Source organism: Trachurus japonicus, unplaced genomic scaffold, assembly GCF_045865225.1.
Source record: "Trachurus japonicus isolate A0001 unplaced genomic scaffold, Traja_1.0 AP029956.1".
In the NCBI taxonomy this organism is placed as follows: domain Eukaryota; kingdom Metazoa; phylum Chordata; class Actinopteri; order Carangiformes; family Carangidae; genus Trachurus; species Trachurus japonicus.
Genome location: NW_028220089.1, coordinates 1 through 14305, shown reverse-complemented (window position 1 = coordinate 14305; position 14305 = coordinate 1). Strand labels below are relative to the sequence as shown.

General features: G+C 42.0%; 2 protein-coding genes across 2 annotated transcripts; one reads left to right on the top strand and one right to left on the bottom strand.

Annotated features, from left to right (window-relative positions):
• Nucleotides 1-2716: 2716 nt before the first annotated feature.
• LOC146960827 (transmembrane protein 186-like) lies at nt 2717-10072 on the bottom strand. The gene is made up of 2 exons (XM_085772023.1): nt 9933-10072; nt 2717-3510 (listed from the first exon to the last, which is right to left on the bottom strand). Exons 1-2 carry the CDS (start codon nt 9933-9935, stop codon nt 2845-2847), a joined length of 669 nt encoding a protein of 222 aa, XP_085628149.1. The 5' UTR covers nt 9936-10072; the 3' UTR covers nt 2717-2844.
• Nucleotides 6660-7483, top strand: LOC146960828 (uncharacterized). Its single transcript, XM_085772024.1, has one exon. It carries the CDS (start codon nt 6770-6772, stop codon nt 7481-7483), a length of 714 nt encoding a protein of 237 aa, XP_085628150.1. The 5' UTR covers nt 6660-6769.
• Nucleotides 10073-14305: the final 4233 nt, after the last annotated feature.

Sequence of the window (14305 nt, the reverse complement as noted above, 5' to 3'; positions counted from 1 at the left end):
TTTTATTATTATATTTTTCTACTTGTGGAGAAGACAGTGTTGAGTTCTCTTTCTGCCTTATGGACAGTGCCATGGATGTATTTGCCACAGAGTGAACTACTGATATCTTTTGTCTAGTGCTGAACTGTGACCAAGCGCGCTGTCCGCTGTCTCGGTGCTGAAATGAATGACAGCGCGTCACTGAGAGAGAGAGAGAGACGGAGATCGCGGCGGATGCATCTTTATCCACAGGATGCGCTGCGCTCTGACTCTTTCTTTTCTTTCTTCCTACCAGCTCTCCTGTTCGTCTACACATTTGTTTTTCAGTTTATGACTCCTGCCCTCCCTGCAGATTAACAGCTGATTTGAGAACCTAATGCATATGATTTACTATTGCACATTTCCTTTTGCTGCTATAATACATTTTTCTCAGGATTTATTGTGATACAAATATGATGGAAACTGGTAACAAACGTGCAGTAAAATGACAGAAAGAAGTGGCAGGAAAGAAGTTTTGCTCAAGACAAAGTTTCTTCATCTTAAAGAATGAAAATGTCAATTTGTTAGGCTTTCAAATCACCAAATGATTTGCTTGGAATAATTTCGTTTGTTGTAATGGTTGTGAGCATAGACAACGGACGTCTTGGCTGAGCCAAATGTCATTTTACGTGTAGGTGGAGCTGAACAGGCAGACGCACAGAGGCATGCGTAAAACACACATTTTAACTACTTCGTGCTGTTGCTTTTTTTGTTTGTTTGTTTTTTCTTTACCTTTCGTTTCCTTTGGATCTTTGTGCATATTATAAAGCTGTCCTGGTCCCTGTTTGTAAGCCTTTTTTATCCGGAGGAAATTCCCCAAAGTTGCAACAACTTGTAGTGATCCACTGGGTTTTGCCTATAGTCTGTTGGAGCTATGGGCTCGTTGATTTGCAGCTTTGCTCCCCAGGTTTTTTTCATGATCAATTATCCTTGGCGTTTGCGCACGGGGATGTGCGGACCTGTAATGAATGAATGAATGAATGAATGTTTTGTTTGTTTTTTTGCCGTAAGTTGTGTGCGTAATGCGCAAAGGTGCATTAATGGGACCGTGGCAGTCGGCGTTTGGACGGCTGGTGTGGGGGCGATTCCAAAGCACCATAGTGGATTATTTATGGTGTGTTGTTACCCTGTAAAGGCCCGTCTGGACGCAGCACGGCCGGGTCCGTCTGCAGCCAAGCGGGACGAGGGAGAGGATTGGCGTGGTCACCTCGGCGTCTCTCGTGTGGACAGACCAACAAACTCTCCCTCACTCGCCCTCACCACGCGCCAACACACACACACACACACACACACACCTGCACACGGGGCGGAGACTTTGTGTTTATTTATTAAGCTTCCACTGACTGTATCACATCTGTACGCATGTCTTAAAACGTGCGTGTGTGTCAACCGGCAACAGCGGGGAACATAGGACCCTTATTTAAAAAGAAGGTCCTATGTTCCCCGGCAACAGCGGGGAACATAGGACCTTCTTTTTAAATAAGGGGTCCTATGTTCCCCGGTTCCATACAAACCGGGGAACATAGGACCTTTTTTGGAAAAAACGGGGAACATAGGACCTTTTTTAAAACAAAAGGTCCTATGTTCCCCGATCGGGGAACATAGGACCCGGGGAACATAGAACCCGGGGAACATAGGTACGCTCCCCATTTGGTATATTTTGGTGATGATACTTAATACTTAGTACTAGAATTCAAGATCTGATTTCCTCTTCAAGCACAAGAGCAAGTCTGAACATTTCACATTTCTCCTGACTCTAAGATTGTAGGCTACTGCTTCATGACCATTACTATTATTATCATTGCATGTAGTCAGTCAGAGAGCTGAGAAATGGAAACTTATGCATGTACATAATATGCAGCATTTGATTTGGTGCAAGGTTCTTACAAGGCATTTTCTGATTCAATTCTAAAATCATATAGGCTAAGATTATACATTGTAGGTATTTCATATCTTCTGTCTGATATTAATGAGCCTCTATTTTGAATGTTATGTGTTGTAATTCAGTCTGATCACAGCTGGGTCACTAACAGTGTAAAGTTTCTTTTGAATTTGTATTTCATATTTTTGCTTGGAAATTAATTTTAATAAAAAAACCTTTCACTCTACATTTGTAAAACATGACAATCTCACCTGTGTAAAGCAGACATTGATTTTATTTTATTTTTTTCCTGCATCACGTATTAGGTCACTGATTACCAGAAAGTCAACTCAATAATGTTAACTCATGGGGCGTCGCGTGGCGTAGTGGTTGGAGCGGGCGCCCCATGAGTTAACATTATTGAGTTGACTTTCTGGTAATCAGTGACCTAATACGTGATGCAGGAAAAAAATAAAATAAAATAAAATCAATGTCTGCTTTACACAGGTGAGATTGTCATGTTTTACAAATGTAGAGTGAAAGGTTTTTTTATTAAAATTAATTTCCAAGCAAAAATATGAAATACAAATTCAAAAGAAACTTTACACTGTTAGTGCTGCGGTCGGCCCCGGTTCGAGTCCCGCGTCGGGTGCCATTTGCTGCATGTCATCCCCCCTCTCTCTGCCTCCCCGTTTCCTGTCTGTCTCAACTGTACTATCTATAAAGGCATAAATGCCCAAAAAATATACTTAAAAAAAAAAAATAATGTTAACTCATTATTGCATTGGTTATATATGTCATGTTGTTCTACAAAGTGCAGAAGCAGCAGCCAATATGTGCATCCTCACTTTTCAATCACAAGTTTAATTTACTACAACATTCATTACGATCCTCCATTGAGAACAGACTCCTCATCATTACATTGTAATCATTGTCCAAATCTAACCAATTTCAAGAATGATTCATTATTTAAAATTCCCAAAGACCCTCTCAAATCCTTGTTCGTCGAGCACACGCCCATAATGAGTGGAGAAATACATTGTCTGTGGACTGCTGTACCTCTTCAGTTTCAAGACGATCTCTTTTGCGGAGTCTCCTGTGTCGCTGATGGTCATAACATCTGACACAGGGAGGTAGATATCATTGCGCTTGCCCCAGAAGGTAAGGTGGGACACTTTGAGTGTAGTCTGGGATGGGTCCAGGTACATCATACCCACAACCCTCCTGAAAAAGTGACTGGCAGTGTATAACATGACGCCAGCAAACAGTGCTATCCCGGTTGTGTAGCTGGCAAGGAAAAGGGGGACGTCTCCCTGGAGATAGAGGACGTAGACTGGGGGCAGGATGACCACGGTGATGGCGGTTTGGAGCAGTTTGAGTCTGGACACGGCTCTGAGGAGCTTAATGTGCTGCAGGGTGTAGATCATAGTGTACTCCTGCCTGGATAGGTCCGAGTACCTGACCAGACATGTGCTTTTTGGTAGGAGGGGTTGGTGGAAGCTCTGTTGGACGTGGGTATGACCTGGTGAAGGAGGCTGCACCCCACGAGGCACCCGGCCCGTCAGCAGACATGACCCTCTGGTACAGGACAGGACGTGTGAGGATAAACGGCGCAGCAGCACTGGTCTGATCTGTAGAGACATAACATTTGACATTTCATTTGACACTCACCTCAACTTGCATGAAGGAGCTGGACCAAGTCACAATACCTCTTGTTATAGCACTGACACAAATAATTAAAGCAGAAGTAAGTGATATATTTGTGTTAATATAAGTCTTAAATAGTTATATCTTCCGACAGCAATCACTTACATAGAGTGTTTGGACTGAAACACGGGTCTGTCAGTCACTCTGCTCTGCTCTGAGCCGAGGAGAAAACATTTATCGTATCCTACAGTTTTTATCCAATGAGGAGAGAGAACGGCATGCAGGGCTGTGTGTGCAGCCAAGGGACGCCGTGAATGTGGTGACGTAGGGACGAGGACTGTTATGGTGCGTTCAAGGCAACTCGTAACTCCTGTTTTTCCGACCTGTGAAGTCGTAGGACCAGTTTGATCTGGTACGAGTTCACGGGTCGGAAGTTACGAGTGGCCGTTATAGTGACTTTCACAGGTAAAACAGGTCGGAAAAACATGAGTGGGTTGCCTGGAACGCTACAAAGTCGTAAGTCGTGACTTGAAGCTGTAATTTACGGTTTCAAAAGCCGGCCTGGAACGCAGCATTAGCCAAAACGACCGGATCGCTTACTTCTGCTTTAAAGCAGAAGTAAGCGGAATATTTGTGTTAATATAAGTCTTAAAGTCCCCCTCCCGCGACCCTTTTTGGTCATTTTAAAACCAGCTCATTAGCAATGCACCTCTGGAGGGTAGGCGGAGACTGCGCTGCTCTGCACCCGCCCAGCCTCCTCCTCGCACCCCACCCCCCACCCCCCACTTGCTGACAGCTGGACATTGTACAATTACAGATTCAGCGCGTTTAGCGTAAAACTGCACACTGGGATTCAATCCCAGACTGGAACATAGTCCTTGCTCATGGTGCAAGCTGCTCTACCAGGTGAGCTATACCTGTTATACCTTGACAGCTACACCGAGCTGTCCAGCCTTTAACCTCTGAGCCAGATGCAGAGCGGGGCGGGAGCTTGTAGCACTAGTGCCCTCCCCTGGAGCTGTGACACGTCAGCTCCAGTCTCCCTGAAACAGCCAGTTTGCGTCTGCCATTGGTTCACAGCAGTTTGAAGGCAGAAAAACTCACAAATGCAATTTTGCACTTCTTTCCCTGCTACTATGTCCTCTAACATCAGAAAAATGCCACAGGAACATGTGAAAAGCTCAAAAAACACGATTTTCACGGGAGTGGGTCTTTAAATAGTTATATCTTCCGACAGCAATCACACAGCCGAGGAGAACACTTTCCTTGTATCCTACAACCTTTATCCAATGAGGAGAGAGAACGGCATAAAGGGGCAGTCCTCTCTGTGTGTGCAGCCAAGGGATGCGCGTGAATGTGGTGACGTAGGGACGAGGGCGGGGACTGCTAACTCCATCGGCTGACAGGAAGTTAGCCAAAACCACCGGATCGCTTACTTCTGCTTTAATACAGCTCACTCAATTACATCAATACCAACTCTTTTACTGGCTAGCTATTTTTCATCAAACCAATGTATTGGTTCATCTGTGACAGGGGTGGGCGCTACCAGGGGGCCACAGTATTTTCTGTCACCACGTACACAACTTAGATATGACAGGAGGAACTCGTGCTACACAGGCATTTTCAAAATAAAAGCAAATGTAGATAATTTCATTTGATTAAATATTAATAAGATAAGTCTTATCAGTAAATTAGTCTGGTTTGTTGTTGATCTAACGCTCTGGACTGCAGGAAAAACCAAACCAAACCAATTTGGTCAAAATTATTATTTCACCATAAACAGATAATAGTCACAGAGAGAGAGAGAGAGAGAGAGAGAGAGAGAGAGAGAGAATACAGAATGTAATTCAGTGACCACCAGCTCACAGAAACATAACAGATTTCTACTTTGCAGCTAAATCTGTATCTGCCTGACCCAGTGTGAGGGACTCAAAGCAAGATCCCCATAATCAGAAATCTGAGTTGATATTTCCCATGATGACTGATGGCAGAAAGGGCCTACATCTCCACTTCCAAGCCTCAGTAGGCTTACTATGTTAAGCTTTTTGTTTTCCACACTGACACTGCAACTGAACAAAAAGTGAGACAGAGGTGTTTGTTATCAATTGTACAAAACAGTAATGTTTTGGTTTTGGCTTTGAAATAAACAGTGCTTTATTAAAACCAAACTAATATTTCAATCGGACTACATAGAGATATTTTTACTGGTTTGAATTTTGACTTTTATTAATACTTATTTAACATTTGTGTGTTAAATAACAGTTCTAGTCAAGTTAAAAGAGTATAGGATGTGTGTATGACAGCATCCCTGAAGTTGTGCTACTTTTCATACAATATTTTCAAAGATTCATTGTTTATTGATCTTAATGAGATACTGGAGTAATTGTTCTTACAGTGGATGCTGAAGAATAAGTGCATAGCATGTCCCTGTTTGTGGTTAAGATGAAGGTACAGTGTGACAAAAATTATTGTGGACATGGCAGTGATTTGAGTTTTTCAAGTGGTCTTCTAGGAAAAATAATGGCCCACCAATGGTCTACAATCTTTTTCCCTCAAATGTTTTTTTATTTTTTTTAATTTCTAGATTAGCCTTCACTTTCAGGTTTGTGCATATTTTTTTTAACCTTCACATGTCATTAACAAAGATGCTGAGACATCACAGGAAATCATACACATTAAACTGCAGAGAGAAATGAAACGGTGGTAGAGTAGATAGAAATACATTTTCAAGACTGTAATGTTTTTTTTTTGTTTAGAAGAAAGAAAGAAAGAAAGAAAGAAAGAAAGAAAGAAAGAAAGAAACTGATGTCATGATGTCACCAACTGAACTGTTCTCATCAAGATGGCAAGAGTAATGGTGCGTTCCAGGCAGGCTTTTTAACCCGTAAGTCACGACTTCAAGTCACCAGTTACGAGTTTGTAGCGTTCCAGGCAAGTTACGAGTTACGAACTGGGAACTGGGAGTAGATCGATCTAGTACGAGTTCACAGGTGGGAAGTTACGAGTTTGACTGTACGTTCTAACGGGTAACCATAGGAACAGGTCGGAAAAATACGAGTTACGGGTTGCCTGGAACGCACCATAACTAATTTCCTTTCTTTTATTGTGACATCATCAACTGCCAGGAATCTGTGTAGAGAATACTTTCACAGTTCCGGACACAAACACAACTGACACAGGCACCTGATTACAGAGTGTGATTTTAACCTTGGAGAAGACTTGGAGAATTATTCAACCCAACTAATGGCGACTTCCAGTTCAACACCAAACAATGAGATGACCACCCCACAGGTCATGGACATGAGCCAGGCGCAAATTCAAACACTTCAACATGAGGTCTACAAGCTCAACGTCTGGTTGAGTGAGGAAAGGGCCAAATATGAGCAAGAGCAACACCGGAGGGTCCAAACTTCCCAGGAGCTGGAGTCAACTAAGCAACAGTTGGCCCATCAGAAATCCCAAAAGGAAATGTTCATCAACAGGGAAAAAGAGACCCGACGAGAGCTGGAGATGGTCCAGAAATATACAGATCCGGAGACGCTAGACACTGCAAAGATCGCCACCCAGGTGAGAAACACCATCAAGCAAAAGAAGAAGAAGCTCCTGCAAAAGGACCACGAGGAATTGCAGGTGGCGCATTTAATCAGCCGAGAAAAATTCACGGCCAAGTTGCATGCAGAGAGAGAGAAGAACACCGCTCTCCAACAAGAACTGGAGACACTGAGGGCTTCACACCAAGATGTCACCCAGAGGTATGAGACTGAAGTCCTCAGAGCCAGGCAGCAGGCCGAGGACCTGCAGCATGAGCTGGAGAAAGAGCAGAAGGCTCACGCTGACAGAGTGTCAGAGGACCTGCTCCTGGAGAGAGACCTGCGGGCCCACATCCAAGTCCTTGAAGAACACATGGCAGGGATCAGACTTGCTCATCAAAGATCATCTGAGTCATTCTATAATTAGGGGTACATATCATGTCCTTAGGGTTTGGTCATCAACTATAAATTCTTTGCTAAAAGTTTATTTAATGTAATTACTAATTTTATGTCAGGGCACATTTCCCTTTCATTTGATATGAAAATCCAACAGATCCCATCATTTATTTTTTGTTAAAAATGCACATTCTGTGCTGAAATAGCTGTTTTTGGGATGTCCAATTTGCTAAGTACAAAGTTTTGCTCTTCAGGAGAACACACACAAAAAAAAATTTGTGTACAATTTTTACAAATAGTTATTCAAAAACAGTGAAAAAACACGAGAAATGTGTTTTTAAAAGTATTTTTTGCTTTAATGTACACTAAATAATTCATTTTGAGAGTGTCCGAGAACTCATGTCAACCGTGTTACCAATTGACCCCTTCCCCAATAACCAAGCAATGGTTCACTCCAAAGTCCAAAGTTCAACATCATGTGATGCCACTTTTCTTTTTGGAGGGAAACTTGAAGATACTATGGTAAATTTCTACTCCTCCTCTTCAATATTTTCTCAATATTAGGGTGTGCGCATGAGCGGGTTAATTGACCGTCAACTGTGTTACCAACATATTCTTTTGAACTTTCTTTAGTTGCTATATTGACAAATATGTAGGGAAAGTGTATAAAAATATGAGTTAATTAAGGTCATGTGGTGATGGATCAGAAGTCTGCAGTTAGCGCAAGGCCCCAAAAATGGCTGAAATGTCAACCTGTGTTACCTGTCAACCGTGTTACCCACAGTTGAAAGGGAGTAACACAGTTGACATTGTTGGGTGTTTCAACTGTATACTGCTGTCAACCGTGTTACTTTGTCAACTGTGTTACGTGTGGTTTTTTTGTCATAAATGTTTTAAATACTCTGATAAACTGTAACAAAGACGATTGGGGCTCTCTCTGGATAAGGGGATATTACATAAATATGGTGAATATTTCTGAATTCAGTGTTTTCAGTGGATTCAGTGGATTTATGTGGAAAAAAGATCCATCCTTCATGGTAATATCTCACAGAATTGACATGATAACGCTCAAAATTCATAAAATCCAATTAGTTAAACAAACAACCTCATAACCCTTGGTGAGTGGACCTGAAAGCTTTCAAGAAAATGTGTTATCAAATCTGTAGCACTTCACACTATGCTTTCTATGACCAAACATTTGTCCGTAACACGGTTGACAAAATAATGTATCCAATAATTATTTTCACAAATATATTTAAATAGACATTAAAGATTAAGCTTGGCAAATTATGAATTAAGCACATTAAGGGGGTATACTATGGAGACATCAAGTTTATTTTTCAAAAAAGAATACAGATTTTTCTGGTTTTGGATATGCTGAAATGTACCCCTAATTATGGAATGACCCATCTAAGCAGGAGCTGGCCCTGAAGAGAAAGCTAAAGGGGCTGAAAACTCAGCTGAAGAATCAGCTCTCACGCAACCGAAAGCTGAGCATGGAGCTCCAGGCTGAAAGAGAGTGGTTTCAGCCTTCCCAAGACAGCAGCAGCAGCCAGGAGACCCAGCAGGAGAATCCAGAGGAACGCCGAACTCAGCAGGAGGAACCTGCAGATCAGAACCTGACCACCACACCGAAGAGGAAGTCTGTGTGGAAAAGAACACTCCTCTTCCTGGGATTATGAAAACCCCAGAGATGGAAGGACAACAGGGATCCCTTATCCGACAATGTCATCTGAACAGACCTCCTTCTTCACAACATGACAGACCAATGTCTGACATGACATCAATTTCTTTCTTTCTTTCATCAATAATAAACAAAAAAAATCATTACAGTCTTGAAAATGTATTTTCTCTATTTTCTCCACCACTTTTAGGCTAAGGTAAAAGAAACAAACAACAATTCTTGTAAAATGTGACAGCTGGTCTCTTACAGCGGAATGGAAATGTTGAGCTGTTTTTACTTCATCTTTCTCTTCAATTTAAATGTGTATGATTCCCTGTGATGTCTCAGCATCTTTGTTCAGGGCATGTGAAGGTAAAAAAAAATGCACAAACTTGAAAGTGAGGGCTAATCTAGAAATAAATAAATAAATAAAAACATTTGAGGGAAAAAGATTGCAGGCCACTTGAGAAACTCAAGCTACGTCCACAAGAATTTTTGTCACACTGTACCTTCATTTTAACCACCAACATTGAATATGTAAAACATCCTGTGCACTTATTCTTCAGTATCCACTGTAAGAAACTCCAAGTATCTCAATCAAAAATAACGCCACACAGAACAACTCACATTATAACTGAGGTTAGCAACACTAACCAAAAAAAGTAATACCCATGTATAAATGGACCAGACTGAGTTGTTCATTCAAACCAGTGGCTAACAATTAGCTTATGTGGCCAATAATTCAACTTCTACATCCTGTACAGGACGTGCGTAACAATGAGCACAGTGTCAAAGCTTGAGAAAGAAGGAGGCTCACCATGACAGACGACAGACCAACTAGATGAAGGAAAAAGACACTTAAAAACAGAGAGAGAGATACAGCAAAGACAACACTAAAGTCAACATGTAGCTAGCATGATGTGAACACTTTGACCCGGAAGTGCTGCTAACCGAGTAGGTTTAACGTTTCTTTTGTGTGCCCCCTTGTGGGATAATAGTGTTGTAGGTGTGTGAATTGGTTTAGAATGAATTATTTAGCTAAATGTGGCTGGGCTGTATTCAAACATGTGTATAAAAAAAATATATATATATTTTTTTTTATTTGGGTGTTTTTTTTGAAACGGTAACGTAACACGCAACACGCGACGGAGCTGTCATTTCCGCCCAGAGAGCAACTGGACGTCAGAGCAGCTGGAGCTCCTCTCCTCTCCTCGGCTGATGATGATGAGAGCTGTTTAATTGCTAATTTGTCACCCACCTCCTCTATAAGTGGAGTATGACCTTATCTGAGACGGGGCACTTGAAGACACTGAAGCTATCCGGGCGGCTCGCTGAGGCTAACCCCAGCTAACGGCACCGGACAGGCAGCAGCAGCAGCAGCAGCGGCGGTGGGTTTGACTCCAGCTGCTGCTCCCTGAGTTTGGACACGGTCCATTCAGAAAGACAGCAGAGGACAACGATGCTGCAGCTGGGAGACGAAGTCACTCTGTACTCTGTCGTCTTCGTGGTGGTCCTCCTGGGGACCAGGAGCCCGCTATGGACCACCGCTCTCACCGCCTCCCTCTACCTCTTCCTGGCTATGTTCCGGTTCCCCCAAGTCCCCGCCAGCCGAGCCCAGCAGGTGCTGCACCCGGCCAGAGACCCGACCAGAGACCCGGCCCAGGGCAAGGCGGCGGTGGTCGCTCACCGGGGCGGGGGGCACGACGCACCGGAGAACACTATAGCAGCTATCCGTGAGGTGAGAGCAGGAGGGGATAAGTCAGGGGGTTATCTACTTCCCTGTTATGTTAGCTGTGGTTACAAAGGTCACAGCACTATAGAGACTGAGAGACTGGAGTGATCGTTGCCCACCGCAGTGAAGTTAGTTTTAAGTTGGATATTTGACAGACATTCGCTCCTTCTCAATACATTAACAATTCATATTTAAATATTACACGTGTTTAAATGCAATAAAAACAGGTGTATCTCATAGAGGAGGCTTAGCCCTACCACCCTGTGTTGATTTTGAGTCAACAGGTCAATTTTTAATGTATTTTATACTGTAAATATGAGCATTATAGCTCCTCTATGACACACACCTGTTTTTATTGCATTTGAACACATTTACTATTTTAAATGAATTTTTAATATATTTTATACTGTAAATATGAACATTATAGCTCAATAACTCCCAGGTCATGTGACCTGTTGACTCAAAATCAACATAGGATGGTATAGGGCTAAGCCTCCTCTATGACACACACCTCTTTTTATTGCATTTGAACACATTTTATATTTTCTATGAATTTTTAATGTATTGAGAAGGAGCGAATGTCTGTCAAATATCCAACTTAAAACTAACTTCACTGCGGTCCGTTGCCCTAGGTATCTATTTAGAAGATGGCAAGGAGTTAAAGCAGATAACAGCGGCACGGCCGTTTCGGCTAATGCTGTGTTCAAGGCAGGCTTTTGAAACCGTAAGTTACAGCTTCAAGTCACAACTACGACTTGGTAGCGTTCCAGGTAACCCGTAGCTCGTGTTTTTACCGTCCTGTTGTCTGTGAAAGTTCCCTATAACGGCCACTCGTAACTTCCGACCCGTGAACTCGTACCAGATCGAACTGGTATGACTTCACAGGAAGGAAAAACACAAAGTACGAGTTTCCTTGAACGCACCATGAGTTAGCAGCCCCCGCCCTTGTCAGGCATCAATTGGTCCTCGTGCTACGTCACCACATTCACGCGCATCCCTTGGCTGCACACACAGCCCTTCATGCCGTTCTCTCCCCTCATTGGATAACACTTGTATCCCACAAGGAAAATTTTCTCCTCGGGTTACAGCAGAGCAGAGTGACGGAGAGACTCGTGTTTAGGCTGAAATACTTCATGTAAGTGATTGCTGACGGAAAATAGGACTATTTAGGACTTATATTAACAAAAACATTCCACTGGTATCTGCTTTAAATAAAAATAAGGGCAGAACATCAGGTATAATTTCCATGAAGACATCAAGTCCATTTTAACCATTGATAGTTAATACGCAGCACTATCTCTGCACGCGCACGCACGCACGCACACAGACACACACAGACACACACACACACACACACACACACACACACACACACACACACAGTAGGACTGTGTGTAGTATGATAACATACGGTAATCAAAACTTAGCCTCCATGGCCTGACTGATACTGAATTTTTCTTGAGCTCACAAAAGTAGTACTAGAGAGGGAACAATACCTGCAGTCACCCCCTCTCATTATATTTGTGAGTACTGGCCCAGGTAATTTATTGGTAAAGCTCTAGTATAGACTCTTACTTCAATCCTATTCCTTTGATGTTTCACTTTCATTCTCTCTGTGTTGTCATCTTAAAGTTTTGCTAAACCAGTTTTCCCCTGCTCGACAATTAAACAGCAGTGTTAAAAATCAATGTCTGTAGGGAAAAATTATAGTTTTGTGGTATGAAACTTTATTTTATTTTATTTTATTTTATTTATGACATGTACATCCATTTCAATAGAGTATCAGCATGAATGTCCTTTTTCTATTGATAAAAGAACATAAAAAAACTAGAAAAAGCATTTCCAAGAATGGAAATGGTGTGACTGCTGATAGCAACTGAACGCTGTTGCAGAATTAGCAAATAGTGCAAGCAGTGATCACCATACAAATGTTTGACCAAGGTCGGAATCAAACCCACAACCTCATGGTCATTAGACTTCCACTCTGCCTCTAGGCCACGGTGCACACACAGTTGCAGAGACTGTTGTCTGTTAATGATCTGCACACTGTCAACATCAAGACAGCTTGAGAGTCAAGCTTGAATGACTTAGAATGAAAATTTCTGTGAATTTCAGGCTGAGAGCAGCAGTTTCAACATGAAGCAAGTTATCAGAAGTCAACAGAGGACGACTGGGAAAATAATTCACTATAATTGTTGTTGAGGCAAGATTTGAACCAGCAACCTTCAGGTCTCCAGACCAGCAAGCTAACCACTAGGCTACAGACAGAGACAGTATGTGAGGGGTAAAGAAAACCTTTGATAAGAGGATCACTGGCTTCTGCTTAAAAAAAAAAGTAAGGAATTGAACCCATGACCTCATGATCAATAAACCTTTACTCTGCCACTTCGCCACAGAGAGCACAGACATAAGCATGTTGCCATTGTAATGTGATGATGTGCTGCAAACGGTGGCAGAAGCAATTAATGCGTCTCTTAACAAACACCCGTAACCAACTGGACTACAGACAGAGTTGTGGAGAACTCTCAGCATTGGGCTGAATGAGAGCAGAGAGCTCCCTGGCTGCATTTAAAAAATATTTTAAATTATTATCTAAGTCTCTTTGCATTTTTGACCAGAATTTTAGCCAGAAGACAAGTGTGGCTACAAAACTGGAGAAAATAATTTGTCTAGAGTTTAATTTGCAGAAAAAGTTAAATATTTTAAAAAGTATAAATAGTTAAAAAGAGAAAAGTAATGCCGATAAAGTTCAAAAGAAGCTGCACGTTTTGATATATGAATTGTTGAAATAGCACAACACCTAACACACTAACCATATGGCCACAGAGAACCTGAGTTACAATGAGCTTTATACTATGAGGAATCAAAGACTGTCCAATGACAGCTGAATAATTGGAATCAAAAGTCAAGCAATGATGTGAAATGACTGAGGCAGGAATCGAACCCATGACCATATGATCACTAAACCTTTACTCTGCCACTCGGCTACAGAGAGCACACTGCTTTCAAGACTGTTGTCATTCATTGTAATGTGATGATGTGCTGCAAACTGGTATGAGTAATCAAGGAGATAACAAACACCTGTAACCAATTGAAGGCGGGGGAGGAGAGCAGAATTCAACATAACATAACAAGAATTCTTCCCTTGGATTCGAACCAGTGACCTTAGGGTTGGCAGGCAGTTACCCTACCCCCTACACTACAGTGGAGTTGTGAAGAAGAGAGGTTGAGACTTTGATGAATGTGAGATTTTTTGTGAAAAAGTTAAATATTTGAAAAAGTATAAATAGTTAAAAAGAGAAAAGTAATGCCGATAAAGTTCAAAGAAAGCTGCACGTTTTGATATATGAATTGTTGAAATAGCACAAAGTATGAAGGACTAGAAGAAGACCGTAAAAAGGCGGAAGAAAATGGCCAAACAGAAGAACAATAGTGTGACTGCTTCAGCAGTCACACTA